This window comes from Sphaeramia orbicularis, chromosome 15, assembly GCF_902148855.1.
Source record: "Sphaeramia orbicularis chromosome 15, fSphaOr1.1, whole genome shotgun sequence".
Classification (NCBI taxonomy): Eukaryota; Metazoa; Chordata; class Actinopteri; order Kurtiformes; family Apogonidae; genus Sphaeramia; species Sphaeramia orbicularis.
This window is the reverse complement of record NC_043971.1, coordinates 4,833,000-4,855,741: the sequence shown is the minus strand read 5'-3', so window position 1 is coordinate 4,855,741 and position 22,742 is coordinate 4,833,000. Positions and strand designations below refer to the sequence as shown.

The 22,742-nt window shown below is 37.2% G+C and overlaps 2 protein-coding genes across 2 annotated transcripts in view; both read right to left on the bottom strand.

The window, feature by feature from the left end:
• LOC115434360 (androgen-dependent TFPI-regulating protein) overlaps positions 1–5,647 on the bottom strand; it is a 16,738-nt gene extending 11,091 nt beyond the window's left edge. Inside the window, exon 1 of the mRNA XM_030156278.1 lies at positions 5,635–5,647. The gene's annotated coding sequence lies outside the window, so the exon portion shown is untranslated. The remainder of the gene's footprint in view (positions 1–5,634) is intronic.
• LOC115434365 (protein FAM83H-like) lies at positions 947–22,742 on the bottom strand. Its single transcript, XM_030156283.1, has 5 exons — positions 22,500–22,742; positions 15,102–15,556; positions 14,404–14,568; positions 9,785–9,909; positions 947–8,252 (listed from the first exon to the last, which is right to left on the bottom strand). The coding sequence occupies exons 2-5, from the start codon at positions 15,546–15,548 to the stop codon at positions 4,292–4,294; spliced, it is 4,698 nt and encodes a 1,565-aa protein (XP_030012143.1). The 5' UTR covers positions 15,549–15,556; positions 22,500–22,742; the 3' UTR covers positions 947–4,291.

The window sequence follows — 22,742 nt, the reverse complement described above, 5'->3', positions numbered from 1 at the left end:
TTTACGGGTTAATAATGTGTCCTGTTAGCTTATGAATCTGCATAAATGGTCCTGATTTATACACTATTTTCTTTCATCATAGATGAAATATCCACATATATAAGATTTTTCCTTATTTGGACCATATTTCATCTGTCAGGTAATGCACATGTATAGATTTTAGATCAGTTTCAGATTTTTGCAATAAAAGAATAAAACAAAACCAACAGCATAAAGATCACACAGGATTAGACATCATATAGACTAATGTTATTAATATTATTATTATGTCCAAACCTGTGTGTTCTTTATGTTGTTGGTTTTGTTTTATTACCTCCGCCAAGGAGGTTATGTTTTTGCCAGGGTTTGTTTGTTTGTTTGTCTGTTTGTTTGTTTGTCTGTCTGTCCGTTAGTGTGCAACATAACTCAAAAAGTTATGGACAGATTTTGATGAAATTTTCAGGGTTTGTTGGAAATGGGATAAGGAAGGAATGATTAAATTTTGGTGGTGATCGGGGGTGGGTGGGTGGGGGGGGGGCACTGATCACCACCAAAATTTAATCATTCCTTCCTTATCCCATTTCCAACAAACCCTGAAAATTTCATCCAAATCTGTCCATAACTTTTTGAGTTATGTTGCACACTAACAGACAGACAGACAGACAAACAAACAAACAAACAGACAAACAAACAAACCCTGGCAAAAACATAACCTCCTTGGCAGAGGTAATAATCATGTCTCTAGTCTTAAATAATTAAGTCTTCCTCTCCCTTGTTTTTCTATGATCTTTTTTCCCTTCAAAATACAATTGTTTTAATCCTTTATCCTCATTATTACTAATTTGTACCAAAGAAATACACACAAAACAAAACTGATATATATAACAGCTGATATTATCCAAGTATCCCTACATTTAATACCTTTATTTAATAAAATTAAGAAGTTTTACATCACTCTGGAGACAAATCAGTGATATATCAGACATTTTATTTACAAGTGAACGCAGCTATTGATTCACAGCTCGTATTGTACACATCATCGTGTCATTTTTCTGTCACAGAGGGAGATTAGAAGCTAAGGCACGTCTTTTAGAGACAATGAAAGGCTTCGTTCGCCTTAATTATAAAACAAAACCCATATTTTCTCCATCTCTGTGGCCACTCGGTGGATGCAGATGGAAGGTGGTTTGGGCTGTTCACAACTAAACACAACAAGAGAAAACACAAACACACTGGCAACATTTTCCACTGGAATCACCATTTAAAGGCCCGGGAGGTCGTTCAGAATCATGGAGACTTTGTATGACTTTTTTTTTAATGTGGGAACTTGTCATTTTGTGGCCTTTACTGTCTTTAACTCAACAGAACATCTTCATACGTGGATGAAGTGCAGTAACGTTTACACTCACTGGACATTTCAGTTTCTCCACCAACATGTCTGAGAATAAAACCTTTAAAGTATTTACATCCTGCATGGATACGAGTTTACATACCCAGGTGTTTGAGAAATATTCCTAAATATCAATGTAACGATGAAAAAAAAAAGAAAAGAACAAACTACTTCAGATAATCGACTACATAATAAAGTCACATTTTGACTAAAAAAAAGGACAACGTTTACATAATTAAAGCCCAGACGCCGACAGAAAATAATGTCATTGTACATTTCTGCAAACCACAGATTAGTGTTGGGTTGGGACATGGAAAACTGACTTATGTACGGCTTAGTGAGGCTTATTCCACTAACAGAGACATATAACACTACCATTTTCATCACATACATAATAAAGTCTTTCATTACGACAGCGTTTGTTTGGTCCCATAAATGACGCAATAACAATATTAAGTAAATAGTTTCCTACAAGTGGCTGCATAACAGGTTTTATAGTGCAAACTGCAATATAATAATAATAATAAAAAAAAAAAAAAAAAAAAAAAAAAAACTAAACATGCCTTATATCCTCTGAGGAGGATGAGCTATATGACTGCATAAGGAGTTATTTGTTTATAGAGTTCTGATACTGCCTCATCTTTTTGCTGTGAAATATGAGAAATATTCCAGGCTGTGCATTAGATTTATTAAACTGATGACAGAAGAAGAAAACTAAACTTGTAATATAGTAATTTAAAATGTCTCAAATGGTACAGAATAGTTTCAATATTAGTGGGAAAAGCCCGTTCAACATCCAAATTCACATCCATCAGTACTTTAACCCTCCATCCTTTGCAAAAAACTGAATATTAACTGTTGTATTATGACATAAAGGAGTATCAGGGCTTAAAGAAAAAATCAAGATATTTCACTAATAAGCCTCAACATTACAAGGAACAGTCACAATATTATTTAATATGTAGAAAATTTCTATACAGACATTAATAAATAATGTTCTACCATCAAATAAGGGAAGTAGTAAATTGAATATTAAACCAAATCTTGGATTAAATACAAACAGATGCTCCTTGAATCTCCACAGATCTTATAATATTAAGCCTCTTAAAAACAATTATCATAAAACACGTGTGAAAAAAAAAAAAAAAAATTATGTTAATGTCACAATACTGTGAATTATTTTCTAAATGACCTCACTATCATGGATCATGACTCTTTATATAATATTATACTTTTATTTCCATAAAAACAACTTTTTCACAAAAATTTGATGTCCATTATTTCTCAAAATATTATAACTTTATTCTCATAAAATGTAATTTTTTCCTTGACATATTAAATCTTTAGTCTTGTATATGCATGACTTTTTTTTCCTTTAAATATTCGCACTTCATGTTCAGAATATTGTGATTGTTTCTCTTGACATATCACAACTTTATTCTTGTAAAATGATTTTATAATTATGATCTTTAATTGTGCAATATTCTGACTTTCTTTCCATAATATCACAACTTTTTTTCTAAAAGATTTTTTCTCAAAATATTCTGACCATATTCTCACAATATTCAGATTTTTTCACCTAAAATATCGTATTGTATTTTTTTTCTCAAAATGTTACAACTTCTTTTTCATATATATCTTCATTCTTGTAAAATGACTTTTTTTCCATGCTTGAAATACTGTGATTTTTTCAAAATGTTACAACTTAGTTCTAGAAATATACCATCTTCTTCCTTCAAATATCACAACTACATTCTTCCAATATTTTTTTCCTCAAAATATTAGGGAATATTTCATATTCTTCCATCAGGGTGGCCCTAATGCATGTGAGGCTTAATAACTTAATAACTCACATCTGCTGTGTTATCTATATGTAAAGAATATTTATAAAAAATGTAACTTGAAGTGTTACACCTGTTGCTTTGGCGATGCTATAATATAATTAGTAAAATCTGTATCTCTGGGTAAGTCACATAAAACAAATGAATGCGTTATTTTGACCAGATCTACAGTACATACATAAATCTAATCTCTACATAAATCATCACTGCTTCTCTTAATAATTTGGGTGGTAAAAATGGATGTGGATTCTCAAAAATCCAAGATTTTACCACCAGAGAGCAGAGACTACACTAGAACTCTTGTAAATTTCTAAGTTTAGGCAGTGAAAGAGCTTTGTTAGTATCAGGAAAACATCAAAATCTGGATTAAATAACAATAAATATATTGTGAGTCATAAACTCATTAAAAAAATATGTAAAAAAAATTGCATATCATCTGTATAGTTTTTATTACTATTAGTATTTATTGTTTTATATTGTTTGTTTTTTTTGCACCATCTTTATGCTTGCACGTTTTTCTTGCACTTTTTTCCGTTGGTGCCTTGACTGCTGAATTTCCCCATCGTGGGATCAATAAAGTCTAATCTAATCTAATCTAATCTAATCTAATCTAATCTAATCTAATCTAAACCTAAGTATAAAAACTATATTATAATCTTAATCTATTTCCTATAAACACACCAAAACACTACAGGAGGTTAAAATACGCTGATACACACTTGTCTGCACATGTATTATTGGCTCTGAAATCACATCGGCTGTTTGCAGAAACGTACAATGGCAGCATTTTCCTCTGGTGATTGGGTGGATGGTGTCTGTCACTGCTGTCAATAAATCACAGACACATTCAAGAACCAGATTGTCGCATACATTGCACTCTACCCACACAGTCAGTAAAAAACTATTTGTGCACATACATAACCTCAGTCTATGTTTTCACACTATAACAGTAAGTCCATTGTTGGTGGATGTTCGTTTCATCCTTTATGTCTTTTTGGTCCAATCGGTCACTTTCCATCTACACATTCTCCATCCACTCTGTCTATCCTTTCTCTTTTCGAGGCGTCCGTCTGTCAAATGTTCACACCTCAAAGCGACTGTAAACCTTCCTGTCCTTCCTCATGCTCTGAATCCTCTCCAGCAGCTTATCGCGCTCCTGGCTGGACTTGGGCTGACCCCCGCTCTGCGACCTGAACCCGCTTCCTTTCTGTCTTTTGGCGTTTTTGTCAGCTTCGTCTTCCTTCTCGTCGTCGGTGACCGGCGCCTCTTTGGTGGCCGACTCGTTCCTGCTCTGGCTGTTGGCGGAGATCTGCTCTAAAAGGATCTTGGTGTCGTCTCGGAGGTTGCTGCTCGACAGGACGTTGGCGGTGGAGGAGTGGTACCGGGACTGGGCCGGTTTCTGCTGCTTGGACTGCGACGACGGGGGAGGAACCGAGTCATCTGATTTGGTTTGGGATGGTTCGGAGGAGCTGTTTTGCTTTTCTTGGTCATTTGAGGGGTCGGTTAAGGCCTCTGTGTCCTCGAGGTCTTTGCTGTCCTCGCTCTGATCGTCCATTTTGCCGTTCTCTGCAGGTACAGATGGTTCGGTGGTGGTACTTTCACGTGGAGCAGGTTCAGGTGTTTCCTCTGGAACACTAGGCTCTGATGGAGCTGTAGACGTAGGCTCCTTTAGAGTCAAAGACGACTCTTTATTTGCATCTGTTGAGTCTGTTTCTGAAAGGTTGACAGACGCAGACATGTCAGTTTCTGTCTTCTCAGCCTCGGGCGCCATGACTGACTCAGACAGAGGAGAACCTGATGCTGCTCCTGGTAGGATGTCCTCGGTGAAAGTTCTTGTTTCACTGTCTGATTTTTCATCTGAAGTAACAGGAGAGCTGGTTCCTGTTAGCAAACACTCAGGCGTTTCTACAACAGTGGCACCATTCTCTAATCTACCTTCAGAAGGTGTGGTTGGACTTTCATGGGAGGCTTTTTCAAATTCAGGTTCCTCAGTGATTTCTAGTTCACGTGGTGGTCTTCTTACAACCTCCTCTATGCTCTGTTCAGCGTCATGTGGCAAATGCTCAGGTGGAGACTGAGCTGATTTGCATGTAGAACCATCCAGATCTGACACCTCAGATGAAAATGGAGGGGTTGGAGCTCTATCAGGTTTGATGTCCTCTGGTGACGTGAGCATGATGTTGGTAGAAACTTCAGCTTCCTTTGTGACAGAGCTGGTTTCTGATCCAGGAGAATCTTTGTCTGAACCTAGGGTAAGGGTACGTGGTTCATCAGAGCTTATGGTGGACGGCTGGGAAGATGTATTTGGTTCTGTATCAGCTTCTAGTGGAGTCTCAGAAGAAGTCGACTGAGGAACAGAATCTTCAGAAGCTTCAGTGAGTTCTTGGGTTGACTCCTTTGTTAATGAGGTGGATTTTTGGACACTTTCATCCACAGTATGGATCACTGATTGCTCTGTTTTTTCAGATGTTGGAGGTGTTATGCAGGTCTCCTCAGTGGATATAGGTTCTAATGGAACGGAGACAGAGCCAGGAGAAGAACTCGGACTTTCCTGTGAACCAGTGTGTGGCAGGACATAATCAGAGGTGGAACTTTGCACCTGAGAAAAGCTAAATCCAGATTCAGTGTTTTGAGGAACTGAGCTAGAACCAGATGTTGCTACAGGGGAGGACACACTGACTTCTACATGGGGCAACTTGGGATCCTCTGAGGTAGAATCAAGGTTTGGAGTTTCACTTTCACCATCAACAGCAACATCAGCAGCAGGCGTTGTCGTAGGTGAAGGACTGGCGCTACTTTCTATTACAGCAGAGTCTGACAGATTGGGTTCTTGTGGCGGTTTTATTTCTGGAGAAACAGCTGCTGATTGGCTTTTCTTCAGCTCCATCTTCTCTGAATCAGTTGAAACAGTTTCCTTTTCACAGCTTTGGAGAGACTTTGGATCTTTTTCTACAAGACTGTCTTTGTTTTTACTCCTATCGGATGTCTCTGTAGATTCTATTTTCCTGGAATCTTCTGTAATAGTGGCTTTTTCTCCTACTGTTTCTTCAGACGATGCGTTTGGTTTTTCAGCTACTTCCTTTGGTGAAGCTTCCTCTGATGCAGGCTCCTCTTTTTCAACAGCAGTGATTGTTTTTACATCAGTTACTGGTTTTGTTGGAGCCATTTCTGTTTTCTTTTCAGCCTCGGTAGCTCTACGTTTTGCAGCCAACTCTTTGAAAAACAGCAGCCTCTGATCGGGATCATTCATATCTAATTGTATCGGATGGCTGAGCAGCGATTTGGATGGTTGGAATAGTTGTAAAATTTTTGGTAGTTCAGCTCCTGTAGGCTGTGGTCGAGGCAGCAACGGTGAAGAACCTTCTATATCTACTGGTTTTTGTGGCTCTTGTGCAGCTTGGTTTTCAGGAAGCTCATCTGGTTCTTTGTCCTGTGTTGAATCTGTATCCGTTCTGTCCGTTTTGGAATTTTTGTCTTCTCCTTTGGATGTTTCCGAGTTGTCAATTGTGGCTGATTTTATGTAGCGGCTCCACTCAAAAGGCTCCCTCGCTGCAGATCTCCTTTGGCTGAAAACCTGAGTGGCGAAAGGTAGCTTTGTCTGCTCGGTCTCGTTTTTGTTACCATCCTCGTCCTCCGCTTTGGTATCTTGAGAAGACTGCTGGTCCAGAGAGCTGAATATCAGGGAGGATCTTAACCTGGAGCTCCTCTGAACCGCTGCGTTGTATTTCCGACGGAATGACTCCTCCCGTCTGAGAACAGAAGTTTTTGGTTCCTTCTGTTCCATCTCCTCTACCTTGTCCCCGTCAGTCGTCGTTGAGGATGATTCTGATGGTGATGGGGTTGTTTTAGTTTCAGCTACAACTGGCGCACTTTCATCAAGCATCTTCTTCACGGGTACCTGCATTTTGACATAAGATGGGATTTGACTTGGCCTGGGTAATGCTGGCACCTTAAACTCCCTGACGTTGGGGATTTTAGTCATCGGTAACTCTGGTTGTACTGTTGGCTGAATGGGGTTTGAAGTCTCTTCAAATGGGTCTGAGGCCTGAGGCGGCGCATTTGGCAAGCCTTCATCCTCTGGATTATCAAACGCACTGAGGTATGAGCTTATCCTCCAGTTTCTTAACCCCCGTTTCACCATAGGATCCTTGCGCTCCATGTTGGGCTCCTGATAAAACTGCTTCTGATCAGTTGGATTTGAAGGTGTGGGTGAGGTTTGACATACATATGGATGACCTGCACTCAGTCTTCTAGGTTGAGATGAACCAAAATCTGGAACAGGTAGTAATTTCTCAGAGCCTTGGTCTATGTCTAAATTTCTGGTGGATGATAAATAGTTAAGCACAGGGTCAAAGTTATCAGGCGGTTCCATGTCCTGTGGTAAACCGGGTTCAGGATACTGCTCTCCTGCAAGATATTCTGGGTTCCAGAACTTGTCATAGCCACTGTAATCTCCCTCCAGTCCTGGTCCTGGTCCAGGTCCTGGTCCTAGCCCTGGTCCTGGATGCGGCTGCTGCCCCCTGTGGAAAAGCCTCCCCTGGGCCTCGATGTCTGGTAACCCCTGTTGTGGTGGGAAGGCGTAGGGGTATCTGCCGGGTCCACCTTCTGCATAACTGTGTCGCTTATAGGCTGGATTGTCCATCAGGGGTATCCTGGAGGGGCCCTGATCAAAGGATGGATCCATTCTGGCCTGTTGGGAGGGAAACCGGCCGTACATATCACCCGGTCCGTGCAGAGATTCGTGTCTTTTGAGGGGCGCCATCCTCCAGTCGACTTCCGAATGTTCCTCATACGAGTGTCTCGGCCAGTCTTCAGATTGAGGAATGTCCAGTGACCGAAATTTACTGTAGTCTCTGTAGAGGGAGGGCCTTTCTGTCGGGTACTGCCTTTTTTGTAAATGGCTTAAATCCTCCATGTTTTCAATGATGAGCGGCTGAGACTGAGCGAAAAGGATCCGGAACTCTTCATCAAACGTTGACACCAACTGTCCGAAGAAAAGGTGAGCCATGCAGCGGTGGACCTTCTCGAAGGACCACATAAAGCTGCAACGACAAGATAAGAAAGACTATTGATCAGTCCAGATTGTTATTGGCAGTTTTAAATGGTCAAAACATTTCAGAAATCTAGAAGCAGAACATTCAAAATTTTTGTAACCAAAACTGTTCCATGTCAAGACATTCGAGAGTAAAATTAAGTTCTTAAGACACTAAATCCTAAAGACAATAAAACAAAGTAAATTATTATGCTGTAATATAAAAACGATATTACTTTATGATAAAACAATTTATCATGATAGTTATCAGTGTTGTTTTATCGCTCAGCTTTATACTAAAGCCCAGGTGTCAAACATGTGGCCTGCGGGCCAAAACCGGCCCGTCAAAGGGTCCAATCTGACCCCCGGGATGAATTTGTGAAATGCAGAAATTACACTTAAGATATTATCAGGGGTGTCACAGTCATTTTAATTCAGGTTCCACATATAGATCAATATGATCCAAAGTGAGTTGAACCAGTAAAATACAACCGTAATAACCTATAAATAATGGAAACCCCAAATTTCTGTCTTTGATTTGGTGTAAAAAAGTAACATTACATTTGCAAACTATCCTTTCACAAAAATATGAATAACCTGGACAAATATGAACAACCTGAAATGTCTTATGAGAGGTAAGTGGAATTTTAACAATATTCTGCCTGTTACTAAATGTTTTGTGTCTTTGTAAATCCACTGTGACCCATAAATTGTAATGCTCATGTGTAAATGATAAACTGAGGCAGAATATTGTTGAAAATGCACATATTTTTCTTAAGACATGTCAGGTTGTTCATGATATTCAGATTTAAAAAAAAAAAAACTTTGTAGATGTAAACATTTTCATAATGTAATTTTACTTTTTTCACAGTTATTATTCTACTGGTCTGGCCCACTTCAGATCATACTGTGACCCCTGAACTAAAATCAACTTTAGTAACGACACACGCTATTTTTGCAACAAATTTGTACTTTTTTAAATCTTCATCATGGATCATATGTAACATATGGCTAGTAATTGTTCATAATTCATGTGTGGTTCTTCTTAATATTCTTCTATAATCTATAATCTATATTCTTCTATAATCTTCTTAATAATACGAGTAAAGAAAAAAAAGGATAACTCAACTGCTTTATAACTCTATCTGTGGTTTCTGTGATTAAAGAAATGAACAGACTGAAGGAGTTTTTCATTTTCTTGCACAGAAACAGACACAATATTTAGGAAGGATCTTGACTTTCTCTCCTGCCTTTGAATGTTTTTCATATAAGCGATGAAATATACTATTTTTACTGAAATAAACTGTGTTTCTCTCCATGCTTTAAAGATCTACAGTGGCTGCTTTTCATCCATTTACTTATACTTAATCTTCTCAGTAAGAGGAACAGTGACAAATAAAATCCCTGACCCTGAAGAAAATTAAAAAACTGAACTCTGACTGAAAAGAGAGATTCTAACCGAATACATTCACATGAAGTTCAAATAAGTTAAAAACCATCCTCATCCCTGTGGTATTAACTGTAGACTGGTAGAGTCCTCACCTGTAGTTTCCGCTCAGCACCGCCCTGCAGTCCGTCAACAAGAACCGGTCCAACATCTGACCTTTGAAGGATTTCCCTGAGCGGCAGTGATACGTGATGCCCGACACCGTCCTCACACGAAGACTCTACAAGACACAAATCAAGACATAATGAACACTCAAACCTGCTTTATGAGCTGTAAAATGACTTATACAACATAACAAATGTCACTGATGATAAAAATACACATTTTAAAACAATCTTGAGCTCTTCATCCTTGATGGTGACGTAGAAACAACTATAGATTACTATAGGTTATGCATTTTTTTTTTTTAATCATACATTTTTCTGACCATTCTTGTTCATTTTTCTAGGGGGAACTAATGGTGATTTATTGCTTTGTTCTGAACCACTACAGTTCTAGACAGGCAGCAATTTCCCCTTGTAAAAAAACTGCTGGTCAGTTAATTTGTCAGTTTGAGCTTGAAACAAATTTTAAAACATCAAAGTCACAAAACAACACAGGCTGAAAAATATGTTTTTTTGTCAGTGAACTCAGGGGTTTAACAGACGTCATGACGTAAGTGGCAAAAACTATTGAAACGAAACACGCACTTTATTCTATAGGAGATTTTTGTCACAATTAGGGATGTAACAATATGAAAATTTCATATCATGGTTATTGTGACCAAAATTATCACGGTTATCATTACTATCGCGGTATTGTTTAAATGTGCTCAAGATGTTCAAAAAGTACTAATACACACACGGAAATACTTTAACCAAGTTGTATTTTGGAAAAAAAAAAACCTAATAAAATAACATACACAATGTACTTTCTGTGGCAGAAACATTCAAATATTAACATGTAAACATTTAACATACAAATGTGCATTAAAGATGGGACCTTATGGACACAAGAGATATGTGCACCAGGGGTGGGAACTGATAGGATTTGATCAATATTAATGCCATTGTCAATTAAGCTTATCAGTCCAATTCCTTATCAATTCTCCTATCGATTCCTGAGTGTTTTTTTTGAATGGGAAAAACAGTAGTTGGACAGGTCAGAGTGGAGCTTGTTTGACCATTTTCAGATCAAGTTTTCTAGTTTTCTAAGTGCGGTAACTGAACACTGTTATCATGATAATTAGAATTTAAACGGTAGTACTAACCATCAGAAATTTTACCGCGGTTTATCGTTATACCAGTAATCGTTATATCCCTAGTCACAATATTTATCCACACTTAATTATGTATTGATTTGATTTGATTTAGTGATTTATTTTGAACATGCAATGAAATTTAACATATATGCAAACAAGCACAACATGCATAATAATACAAATATCAACAATCAAAACAATCTTAGACAGAAGAACAGCACAATAGTTCCATTTACATGCCCAAAAAGGCATATTTCTTTGACTTCTCATATTGATAATATTTGTGTAGCACATATTGTACAAATTTCTGTTCTGATTGTATTTAATAGGGTGTTTTAATATTTATATTTAGAGCTAAATATGTTCGCATATTTAGACCTTTATATATATGTACATTCCTGCTACTTTTTGGAACAACTGCAACACACAACAATTTCCCCAATGATTAATAAAGTATTCTGATTTTGATTAAGTGTTAAACACAAACTAACCCTTTATTTTTCTTTGTAGGCGACTGTGATTCTCTGATGTCCCTGAACTACTCATCCCACATCCAGACCTGGACCATCAGACCCTCATCACCTCTTTTCTGACTCTGAATGATTACACCTGTTGTTTATGTAGTTAGTAAGAATCTAAGCTAGGTGGCAGTGTCGCCTCAGCCACTTTGCAGCTCAGAAAATACTAGAAAAGTTTATGGAAAACAACAAAGTGTGAAGGTTGACATGTGGGACACAGAGACAGTTATGGACAAATACCCACAACCAGTTCTCTGAGACAGTGACCTTTAACGATCCATTTGTTTGTATGCGTTTCCTTTTACATGTGTGTTTGTCCTGCAGGTTAAATAGCACCTATATATACACATACACACACACACACACACACACACACACGCACACACACACACACACACGCACACAGGCTTATATCAGCTCAAACTTTAGAAATCAGCTTCAATCAAGTTTTAAGAAAATATACAAAAAAATACTAGTTGGCACCAAAATATCAGTGATAAAAAGCACTTTTCTTCCAACCGATGAGGTGGGTTATATTGATTATATGTACATAAAAGAAAATTTTCACGTACAACTCTAAATGTTCTACTTTAGTGTTTGATGAAAATCTTTTATTTTACATAAAAGGCCAGTTTTATACAAATGACTGGTTTATAGATGAGCTGAATCTTTTATTTTTAGTGTTTTAACTGAAAAGTCTGAACCATCCAAGTTAGAGGGTTACAGGTCGATTAATAGTGCAATACAGATCATTATAATAACCTCCTGAGACCCAGGAAAGCAAAAGTTTTAGCTTTTTTACATTAAATGAATTGTTGTGATTGGAAACTGCATGATGCAAATTTTTCAGATACATTTTAAAAATTATTTTAATCTATTTTTTAATGGCATGTCCTTTGCAATAAACAGCATTTTTAAGTATAACTGTGCAATTTTGCATACTATGCATTATTCTTTTTTTCTTTTTTTTTATCTTGCTTTCATTTGTATTTATTGTACTATTCTATTTATTTTACTATTTATTATTAGATATGTTCTGTTTTTACCCTGGGCTTTCAATTTCATTATATTTTTTATATTCAATGACAGTAAAATAATTCTGTGATCTGTAAATGTGTAATTACTGCACAGGTGTGTGTCAGGTTGGTTAAAGGACACTCTGAAATGCACAGTTTTATCTCACAGTCCAATAACACACATGCACTGTGTTTTAAAGGTGTGTCCAGCTGACGTACGAACTGCAGGAATGTCCAACAGAGCTGTTGACCATTAATATATGGTTCATTCCTCTGTTATACTTTTTTTTCATTTCTTTCATGAGCATTTGGCACTGCATCCATCTGGCCTCTCAACCATAGACTGTGTGTTATCGTCACATCAGTCCAGGACCTCAACATCAGCCACGTTCACATGCAGGATCATCTGAGACCAGGAACCTAATGGACCCATGGTTTACATAAACCATCAACCTCTGCTCAAACTGTCAGAAATGATCTCAGTGAAGCTCATCTGCAGGTGGTCATCCTCAGCAGGGTCTGAACCCGACTGCAGCCGACTGTTCTATCATCATATCAGCACATAGAAGAGGAGTGGACCCACATCCACAGACCACAGTGGACCCACATCCACAGACCACAGTGGACCCACATCCACAGACCAGAGTGGACCCACATCCACAGACCCAGACCACAGTGGACAACCTCAGAAACTCTAAGTGAAGGCTATGAGCTGGACTACATGAGGTAGATCGTGGTTTTCTGACCCCCACTCTTCTGTCTATCAGTGAATACACACACTTCAGTGTCTGATAAATGTGTTTTTTTTTATGTTAGACCGTCCAGACACACCTGTACAATAATGATATCTGATCACCATCCTGACAGGTATATATGTCTGTTTTCACAGATAGATAGTTAATTTTGTTGATATTGTTCATACATATACATATTGTTAATATATATTTACAATACTTTGCAGGACCTGATGTTGCCATCAAATCTGATAAAAAAACAGTAAAATATCAAATATTATTGATTTTGTTCATAGATATACATACTCTTACATACTGTTAATATTGTGTCTATTCACATTTTATGTCCATTTTCTATTTTTAATTCTACTTTTAGCTCTATTCTTACTTTACTTTTGTAAAATTTCATATTTGGTTTTCTTATCTTTTTTTCAGTTTTTGTAATTTTACATTTACTCTATTCTTATTTTCTGAAAATTTTTTAAAAAAAAATTTATTACCTCCACCAAAGAGGTTATGTTTTTGCCAGCATTAGTTTGTCTGTCTGTCTGTCTGTCTGTCCATGTGCAAGATAACTCAAAAAATTATGGACGGATTTGGATGAAAATTTCAGGAAATGTTGATACTGGCACAAGGAACAAATGATTAAATTTTGGTGGTGATCAGGGGTGGGGGGATGGGGGGGCCACAGGGGCCCACTGATCTGCCTTGGCAGAAGTCTGTGAGTGAGTGCTTCTAGTTATTCATATTGTTGCACTGACTGGAGTAGCACTCTAAATTTAATTGTACACACAATGACAACAAAGGCTGTTCTGATCCTGACACACCTGTCAGGTGGATGGATGTCTCAGCAAAACAGAAAAGCTGATGATTAAACATAAAGGAATAGGTCTGTTGTGTTCATAGAAAAAGTTACACATCTTTGACTTCGGCCCATCAAAAATTAGAGCAAAAACAAAAGTGTTGTTATATTTTTGCACATTATAGGTTTGATATGAAGTGACACCCAGTTCAGCCAATACTAATAGTTTATAGAGTCCTTTTAGTGTTGACTGGTCAACTTCTGTCTAGTCTGGATGAAACTGAAACATGCATAAACTTCAGACTAAATGTGAAGGTGTGAAAGAATCTCAGTGAAACTCAAAGTAAATCTTGAACTCTGAGTCTGAAGCACAAAAGAATATTTAACCCTTCACATGGACTCACCTGGACGCTCTGCAGGTTGACTCTGCAGTTGTTGACCATGTTGACAAAGTACTGCACGTTCTGCTCGTCCAAAAGGATGTAGACGGCAACGTTTCTCATGGCGGCGTTGAGAATATCCGCAAATATGTCAACATCCGTAAACATGTCCATCACTATGGCAACCACCTGAGGAAACAAAACCAAACAAAGGCTTTCATAAGCAGCTGAAACAGTCAGAGGACGATGTTAATGTCAATGCAAATATACTGTAAATATGTATATAATATTTAAATTTAAATTCATGGAAATATTTACATAAGAGCAGATTTTCTTTTTTCTCTTGATATTTGTTGTTTCATAAGTATATATTTTTCTGTTTTCTGTCTTCCCTGCACTTTATTTTTGTGTTTTCTGCTGTTGACTGAGTCATTTCCCCATAGTGGGATCAATAAAGTCCTATCTTATCTTACCTTATCTTATCGTTTCTTACCTTATCATATAGTATTGTATCGTATTGTACTGTATCATATCTTATCGTATCTTATCATATTGTATCGCATTACATTGTATCATATCATATCTTATCTTATTTTATCTTATTGTATCTATCTTATCTTATCATATCATATCATGTCGTATCGTATTGTATCTGATCTTATCTTTTCATATCATACCGTATCTTATCTTATAGACAGGTCTGGTTCACAGGTGGAACCTACCATCTGGGCGTTCTTGATAAGTCTTCGGGCCTGCTCCTTGATGCTGGGCATGTCGGGGGCGGGGGGGTTGACCAGGGAGGTGACCTCCGTGGGTCCGATGAAGTGGTGCACCTGAGGCCAGCCCAGGTCCAGCCCCGGAGCGTCCACATCTGAATGAAGAGGCCAGTAGGTGTCAGAGGATCCATCCCCTCCTCCGGTGTCCAGGTAGTGATGCTCAGGGTGAGCGCTCTGCTTGGGGAGCTGGATGGATCTGTGGATGTACTCGATCTCCGGCGTGGACAGGAAGTCCACCACATCTGCTATTTGAAGAAACTTATAATATCCCTCCAGGTCCTCCTCCACCAGGGCATCGATGGCCAAGCGGTACTCTTCCCGGTAGTGAGGAGGGAGGTAGTTTGGGTCCAGGGGGTTTTCCCCGGCAGAGGAACACTGAGAACGGCGAGCCATGGGGTTCTCTGAGGAAAGAAGATGAGAAGAAAGGCTTCACATTAGAAAAACAAAATGTAGATCACACAGACACTGCATTAATCAGAATCAGAATAATTTATGAATCCATGGGGACATTGTGTGTTACCGTCACTCCGTGCAAGTATAATAAAAAGTAGTAGGAAATAAACGATCAACACTACAAAAATACACACACACACACACACACACACACACACATACACACATATACATAAATATATGTCGAGGCCCAAAACGGAATCTGGCCTGATTCAGAATCAGGTCGGCCCAGAATGGAATTCTATTCTTGGCCTGCTGCTATAATGTTATTTTTATACCATGTTTAATGCAAATGATCCATAATTCCATAATTTGTCATAATTTTACATTTTCAGTCTTACATACCTTGAGTAACTATTGTCAATTTCAGTCGATTTCACTGTACCATATATTGGTGGGGAGTACCACTAGGTTCTATTTGTAAATAAAGTGTATTATAGTTTACAATTAAAATGTTGTTTGTTTCATTTTTTTTCATATATCTGCAAATTCCATGTATTGATTTTTGTAATAATTTAGATCATTTGCATTAAACATGGTATAAAAATAACATTATAGCAGCAGGATTCCATTCTAGGCCGGCCTAGAATAGAATTCCATTCTGGGCCGGCCCGATTCTGAATCGGGCCAGATTCCGTTTTGGGCCTCGACACATACACACACACCAAATATAAACACTAAAAACACTCTATTAGAACACAAATAGAACAACAATTTCTACAATATGTACTAGACAAGTATTATCAATATGATAATATACATAAACTAGAAAAGCACTAGGAGACCTCTGCCAAGCCAGATCAGCCCCCCCCCCAAAATTTAATCATTTGCTCCTTGTGTCAATATCAACCTTTCCTGAAAATTTCATCAAAACCCAAACCCCGCCCATAACTTTTTGAGTTATCTTGCTAACAGTCAAACAAACAAACAAACCCCGATGAAAACATAACCTCCACCATTGCTTGGCGGAGGTAATAAGCGTGTAGAAACATGGTTGTAGTTATAATTATGTGGCTATGAGGTGGAATTAAACCATCTGATGGCCACAGGTGGTAATAATTTCCTGGTTGAATCAGTCTGATAAGGCTGAGGGATTAAATGATAGTAAAGACCATCATATAAAATTCTTAATAAGTCATAATCTTTATCTTACATTGTCAAATAAAATGCAAAATGTTTTGGTATCATCTTGGTCTATTGAACTTTACACGTTCTGATCTTGAAAAAAAAAAGATTATATCATTTACATTATTTTAATCTTGTTGAATAGTTGAACTCAGATTCCACTGATTAAATTAACTAAAAACATTATATCATGAGAAAGACAACAAGTGCAGGTGCTTTAATGCTATAAAATCAAACTCATACTATAAACTATGGACTAAAATCACAAATTCAGGCAGTTTAGTTGTGTTTTTGTCTTTTCTTCTTCATAATATTTATCTTGTTATGTGATGAAAACCTCAAATAACCATCTGACTTTCACCCATAAGACAAACAAGCCTCTAAAGTCTAAACAGTGATTTGATATTTGATACTGACTGATGTAAATGTTTTTCTTACGATAATTCCAACTTCTGTAGAGCTTCATCAGTTTGGTTAATAGTTCTAAAACCAAACAGCTCTCCAAACTTTCAGATTCTTCTTGAATGAAAATATTATTTCTTTTTTTTACTCTGTTTTAACTCTAAACAGAACATCTTTGTATTAAAATTAGAAGCAGTTTAATCTATAAACTAAACAACAGATTAATCGACACAATACTCATTATCAGATCCATATTTAGTGACAGAAACACATGCTGAACGACACAGATCAGCCATTACCACACCACACAACCGTCAGAAAACATTACACTCATTCAGCTTTCCAATCATAAATACCAAAGATATTTGTGCTCCAGTTTTTCAAATCTCACCATCTGATCGCAGACTGAACACCCCGAGGGTCTGGACACTTCGTCCAATAAAACACAAAGGTATTCTAACGATTTCCCCAAAGCCTCAGGGTTTTACCTGGTTCATACTGAGGCCGAGGTGGTACCGTCCTCATCTGATTCTTACAAGTAACACATTTTATTTGTTCTGATTAGTGGAAAAAAATGGTCAAAAACAAACATCATGTAAAAAAAAAAAAAGTACAGTAACCAGTAGATATGGGACATTTTCCAAACTATTGGTATCTGTAAATAACAAATATTAAACTTCTAAAAATGAAATGCTGGATTTGCAGGGAAATATTATGTAGCTCAAAAGATACAGCTCTCTACCACTTGATGTTTATTACTGCATTTACTGATTAGTGGCTTTGATTTTGACATGTGATTTAGATTTATTTAGCTATTTATTACTTAAATTTAGTTCTCAATTTTAATTAAAGTGAAAATATTATGTCTCTACACTAGGGATGTAACCACATGAAAATTTCATGTCACGGTTATTGTGACCAAAATTATCACGGTCATCATTATTATCGCAGTATTGTTGAAATTGTGCTCAAAATGTTCAAAAAGTACTAATACACACACTGAAATAATTTAACCAAGTTGTATTAAAAAAAAATAAATAATAATAATAAAATAATGGGCACAATGTACCTTCTGTTGCAGAAACATTCAAATATTAACCCTCAGTGGTCTGAGCCTATTTTGTCTGTTTTTCAGTCCTTTTGATTTTGCCTTTATATACTATACAAACAAATGTTTACTATACCCATGTTTAGGATCTTTTTTCAGCACAACTTCATCTATATCATCTGCCTGTTATTTTTTCACTTTAACCTACTATATCAACACAAAAGGACAGAAAACACAAAAAAATATCTAAAATCCGATTTGAAAAATCTACCGTACTTTCTGGACTATAAGCTGCTACTTTTTTCTCGTTTTAAACCCTGCGGCTTATACAGTGATGCAGCTCGAGTATAGATTTTAATGGGCTAACGACCACCAGGGGGCGCTGTAGCGGGAACCACAAAAGTGAGACAGACAGGTGGAAGAGGTGATGAAGAGAAGTTTGAATCTTAACTTTTAACAATCATTTTGAACGTCATGCACAAACCCTCATCATGGAAAACACATGAAGAAATGCATATTTTGCAGCTTTTAAGTTAAAAGCAATCGATGTGTCTGTCTAAGAAGGAAATAGAGCTGCAGCACCGAAGTGCCATTGAGCAACAATGGAGGAGAGACGTAGAAGGAGTGTGACGGAGCCTTTGAGGCTGTTCAACTCTGACACTGAAGAAGACGACTGCAGTGGTTTAATGAGCAGAAGGAAGATGAAGATACAGATCAATGACTTTTCTGGGTTTTTGAACCAGCCTGTTCCTGCCGTTTAACTGTCGTGTTACAGGCACTGTTTGGATAAAAGCAGTTAAGGGATGTACATAAATATTTAAATAATCTTTCTGTTTAACATCTTTCTGTGTAAATATCTCAAGTCACAACGTGGACACCTGCGGCTTATATTCTGGTGCACCTTATAGCCCGGAAAGTACGGTATATACTTTATTGTATCAATAACATACAGATGCTTAACGAACCTTTTCAAAGACTTTTAAAGTGAATATTGTTTCCAAATATTAGGTATATTAAAATTGTAATTAATTAAAACTATACTCAAATATCTGACATAAAAGCAGATCTTTACATAGGCATTTTCTCTGAAAAAGTGCGGTAATCAAACACGGTTATCATGATAATTAGAATTTAAACGGTAATACTAACCGTCTGCAGTTTCACTGCAGTTTATCGTTATACTGGTAATCGTTACATCCCTACTCCAAACATGGATAATATTTGACTGGTTAACTGATTATTGGCCTTTTCCTGTAAAACCTATTGTTATTATATCAGCCTTTAAAAAAATCTCTGATAATAACCAGTCACCACTACTTTATCAGATAAAACTTCCCCAATGTCATTCATCTTGTGTGTTGACCATTCAATGGTAAGTTTCCTTTCTATATATATCTATGTTTGAGTGTATGTACGATAAATAGAGTCATATCTTATCTTATATCTGTAAACTAGTATTTACATTGGGTACAAACTTCCATCTCCACTCTACATAATAAATAAAGAGGTAAATTTGCTTGGTGCATTACATTTTAGAAAAGTATTCTGTTAAGAGCTGGTGCTAAAGCAGACGCTTACTAATCTTACTAATGAAAAAAACATCTTGAAAGTTTTGACACAAGTGGATGGATGAGCAGGATTTTTAATATTTACATTCCAGTTTTTTTGGGTTTTTTTTTTCATGTTCAGCACCTGAAGCATTCAGAGTATTATCTAAACCAAATTAACCCATAAAGACCCAAACAGCCACCAGTGACACAAACCATCTACAGATATAAACTGTGTAATACATGTTGATCCATTAATCCTATCAATACATGTAAATAATTGGTGTAAAATACAGTTCTTCATCTTTTCATGGTCATCAGACATGACCCATTTGGATGCTCAGAGGCTCCGTAGTTACCATGGAAACACTGTCATCTTCTACAACATTGATTCCCCAGTGAGATTTTATGAACATGTACATAATCATTAAATTAAATATAGGAAAATGCTCACTTTTTACTGGAAAAGTGAACAATACAGAAGATAATATTATAATATATGGCGATAAATCATTTTAGAAAGATTACATAGAGAGAAAATTTGATTTAAAAACTGCCACAAAAGTCTTTACAGGTTAATAATGTGTCCTGTTAAGTCATGAATCTGCACAAATGGTTCTGATTTATACATTATTTTCTTTCACCATAGACTAAATATCCATATATATTAGATTTTTCCTTATTTGGACCATATTTCATCCGTCAGGTAACGCACATGTATAGATTCACCAGTAAAACCCATGGAGTTGGATCAATGACAGTGGATGGGCACACTGGATTTACATTCAGTTAGCAATACCTTTGCTGAAAAAGTAAGTTTTCCTTAATTTTTCTTTGTTTTGATAAAATTAACTTTGAATTTACTTTGAGTTTTCATTTTTATTTGTCATTTCATTTCTGTGAATTAAATATAGGGAAATACATGCTTTACACTAAAAATATATATATAATAATAATATTAATTTAAAAAACTGGTGATAAATCAGTTAGGAAAGGTAGAAATAGAGAAAAATTCATTTGGGAACTGCACCAAAAGTAGCACTGGGTCTTTATGGGTTAAGACAAAAATCAACATGAAAAGCATCAAATCTGACTAAATGACCAGATGTAATCACCAGTGGATTTGAGGTTTTTGTAGTTTATTGGTTTAGCTTTTCACATTTTTGTCCAAAAATAACATCATTATGGTAATAAAAATGACCAAAAATATACTGTTTTTACTAAAAAATGTTATATTTTTATCTCCACCAGGAGGTATTGTGATCACTTTGCTTTGCGTGTTTGTTTGTTTGTTAGCAACTTTACGGGAAAACTATTCCAACCATCTTTACCAAATCTTCCCACAGATAGGCCTAGGCCCTGGGACCAACCCATTACATTTTGGGCCAAGTAGGCCAAAGTTCAAGGTCACAGCAAGGTCACAAAATCTACAATTTTCCTATCTCTCATCATTGAGCAATTTTTGAAAATTCATAAAAAAAATTCAAAACAACTCTGATTAGCCTCCAATTGGATCCACCTGTAGCTTAGAACAATATCTTGTATCTGGCACAAAATTGTCCACATCCACTGTGGAATGTGGACTCTGTGGACATTTACATTTAACACTGAAAATCCCATTTACCACACATTTTTCATTAGAACTCAACAAATACTGATTGGAATTGAATCTAATTTGACAGACACATGACTGGTACCAAGCTTCAACTTTTTCTGCTGTATGGAACAACCTGGAAACTGTTGAATTAAAAAAGGAATAGTCGGTCCACACATGCACACTGTTCAGGGTGCAGATGTTTGTGTTCTCTGAACACTTGTTTTCATCTTACTTGTGTCTGAGTCTTTCACAAACTTCTGGTAAAACAAAGATAAAATATGTGAAAATGGATGCACAGTAATGTCAAATAACATGAGCTGTCCTTATTGTGTACATTTATAGCCTGTGCTCAGGACTATTCACCAACATAAGACTTAAAACCTTCAGTCTTCCATCAGTGAATAGTGCTGGAGGATGGCATTATTCCAGTACAATGAGGCCACTTAACCTGATCTGTAAACTGTCTTACAGTGAACGTCACACCATACAGCCCTAGTTTGTAGTGCATCTCATGAAACCTTCTGCAGATGTTTGTCACATTGTTATGCAAGAGCTTTTGTAAGTGTTAATTTGATATTTAATGCAGACAGACCCCCCCCCCCCCCCTTCATCCCTGGAGCTCATTTCAACACTAGAAACCCAGTCACTCAGCTGGATTTGTGGTTTCATTGTGACAGAGGTTGTCACAGTGATCCTCTCAGTTACAACTCAATAAAAGCACAATGAATGAGGACACAGACAGACACAGACAGACAGACAGATACACAGACAGACAGATGGATGGATGGATGGATGGGTAAATAGATAGTTCAGGGTGTGGCTCCTCCCTCTGGCCAAAACCCCACTTCTCCATTTGTAAGTTCACCTAAAGCCACATTTATGAAACACTCCCGAAAGGAAATACGCCTAAGTCCAAACAAACCAGCACAAATCCCATCAGAAAACACAGAGCAGCTGTTGATCTGAGCTCAGAAGGTGCGTGTTTGGCTTGAGTTTCTCCCCCTTTTACGCAACTTTTTTTTTTTTTTTTTGTACCGGATCTAAAATGAAGTGTCAGGAAAACTTATCCGCGCGTCTTAACGCATGAACCCAAACCATATGTTCATTCGTCCTCCTTAAAGTCCATGTTCTTTAAACAGACCCTCAGGCCTGGGCTCTGGGCTGAAACTCACCCTGCCGTTACGCGTCTCCTCGGTTCCACTTCAGTCCCGTCATTTTTCGGTCCACTTTTCGCCTCCTCGTCGTGCGTATTTCCACTCCGGGTGTCCAAAAGTTTACAGTTTCATTGTTTTCCTCCAGTACCCAGATAAACCAGTTGTGCTGTCACGCTTAAGGCATGTTGGCGACTATGTTTAGGACGGAGGAAAAAGTTTTGCCGTCGTCGCTCCGGTTCGCCCCGCCTCAGATCCGCTCCG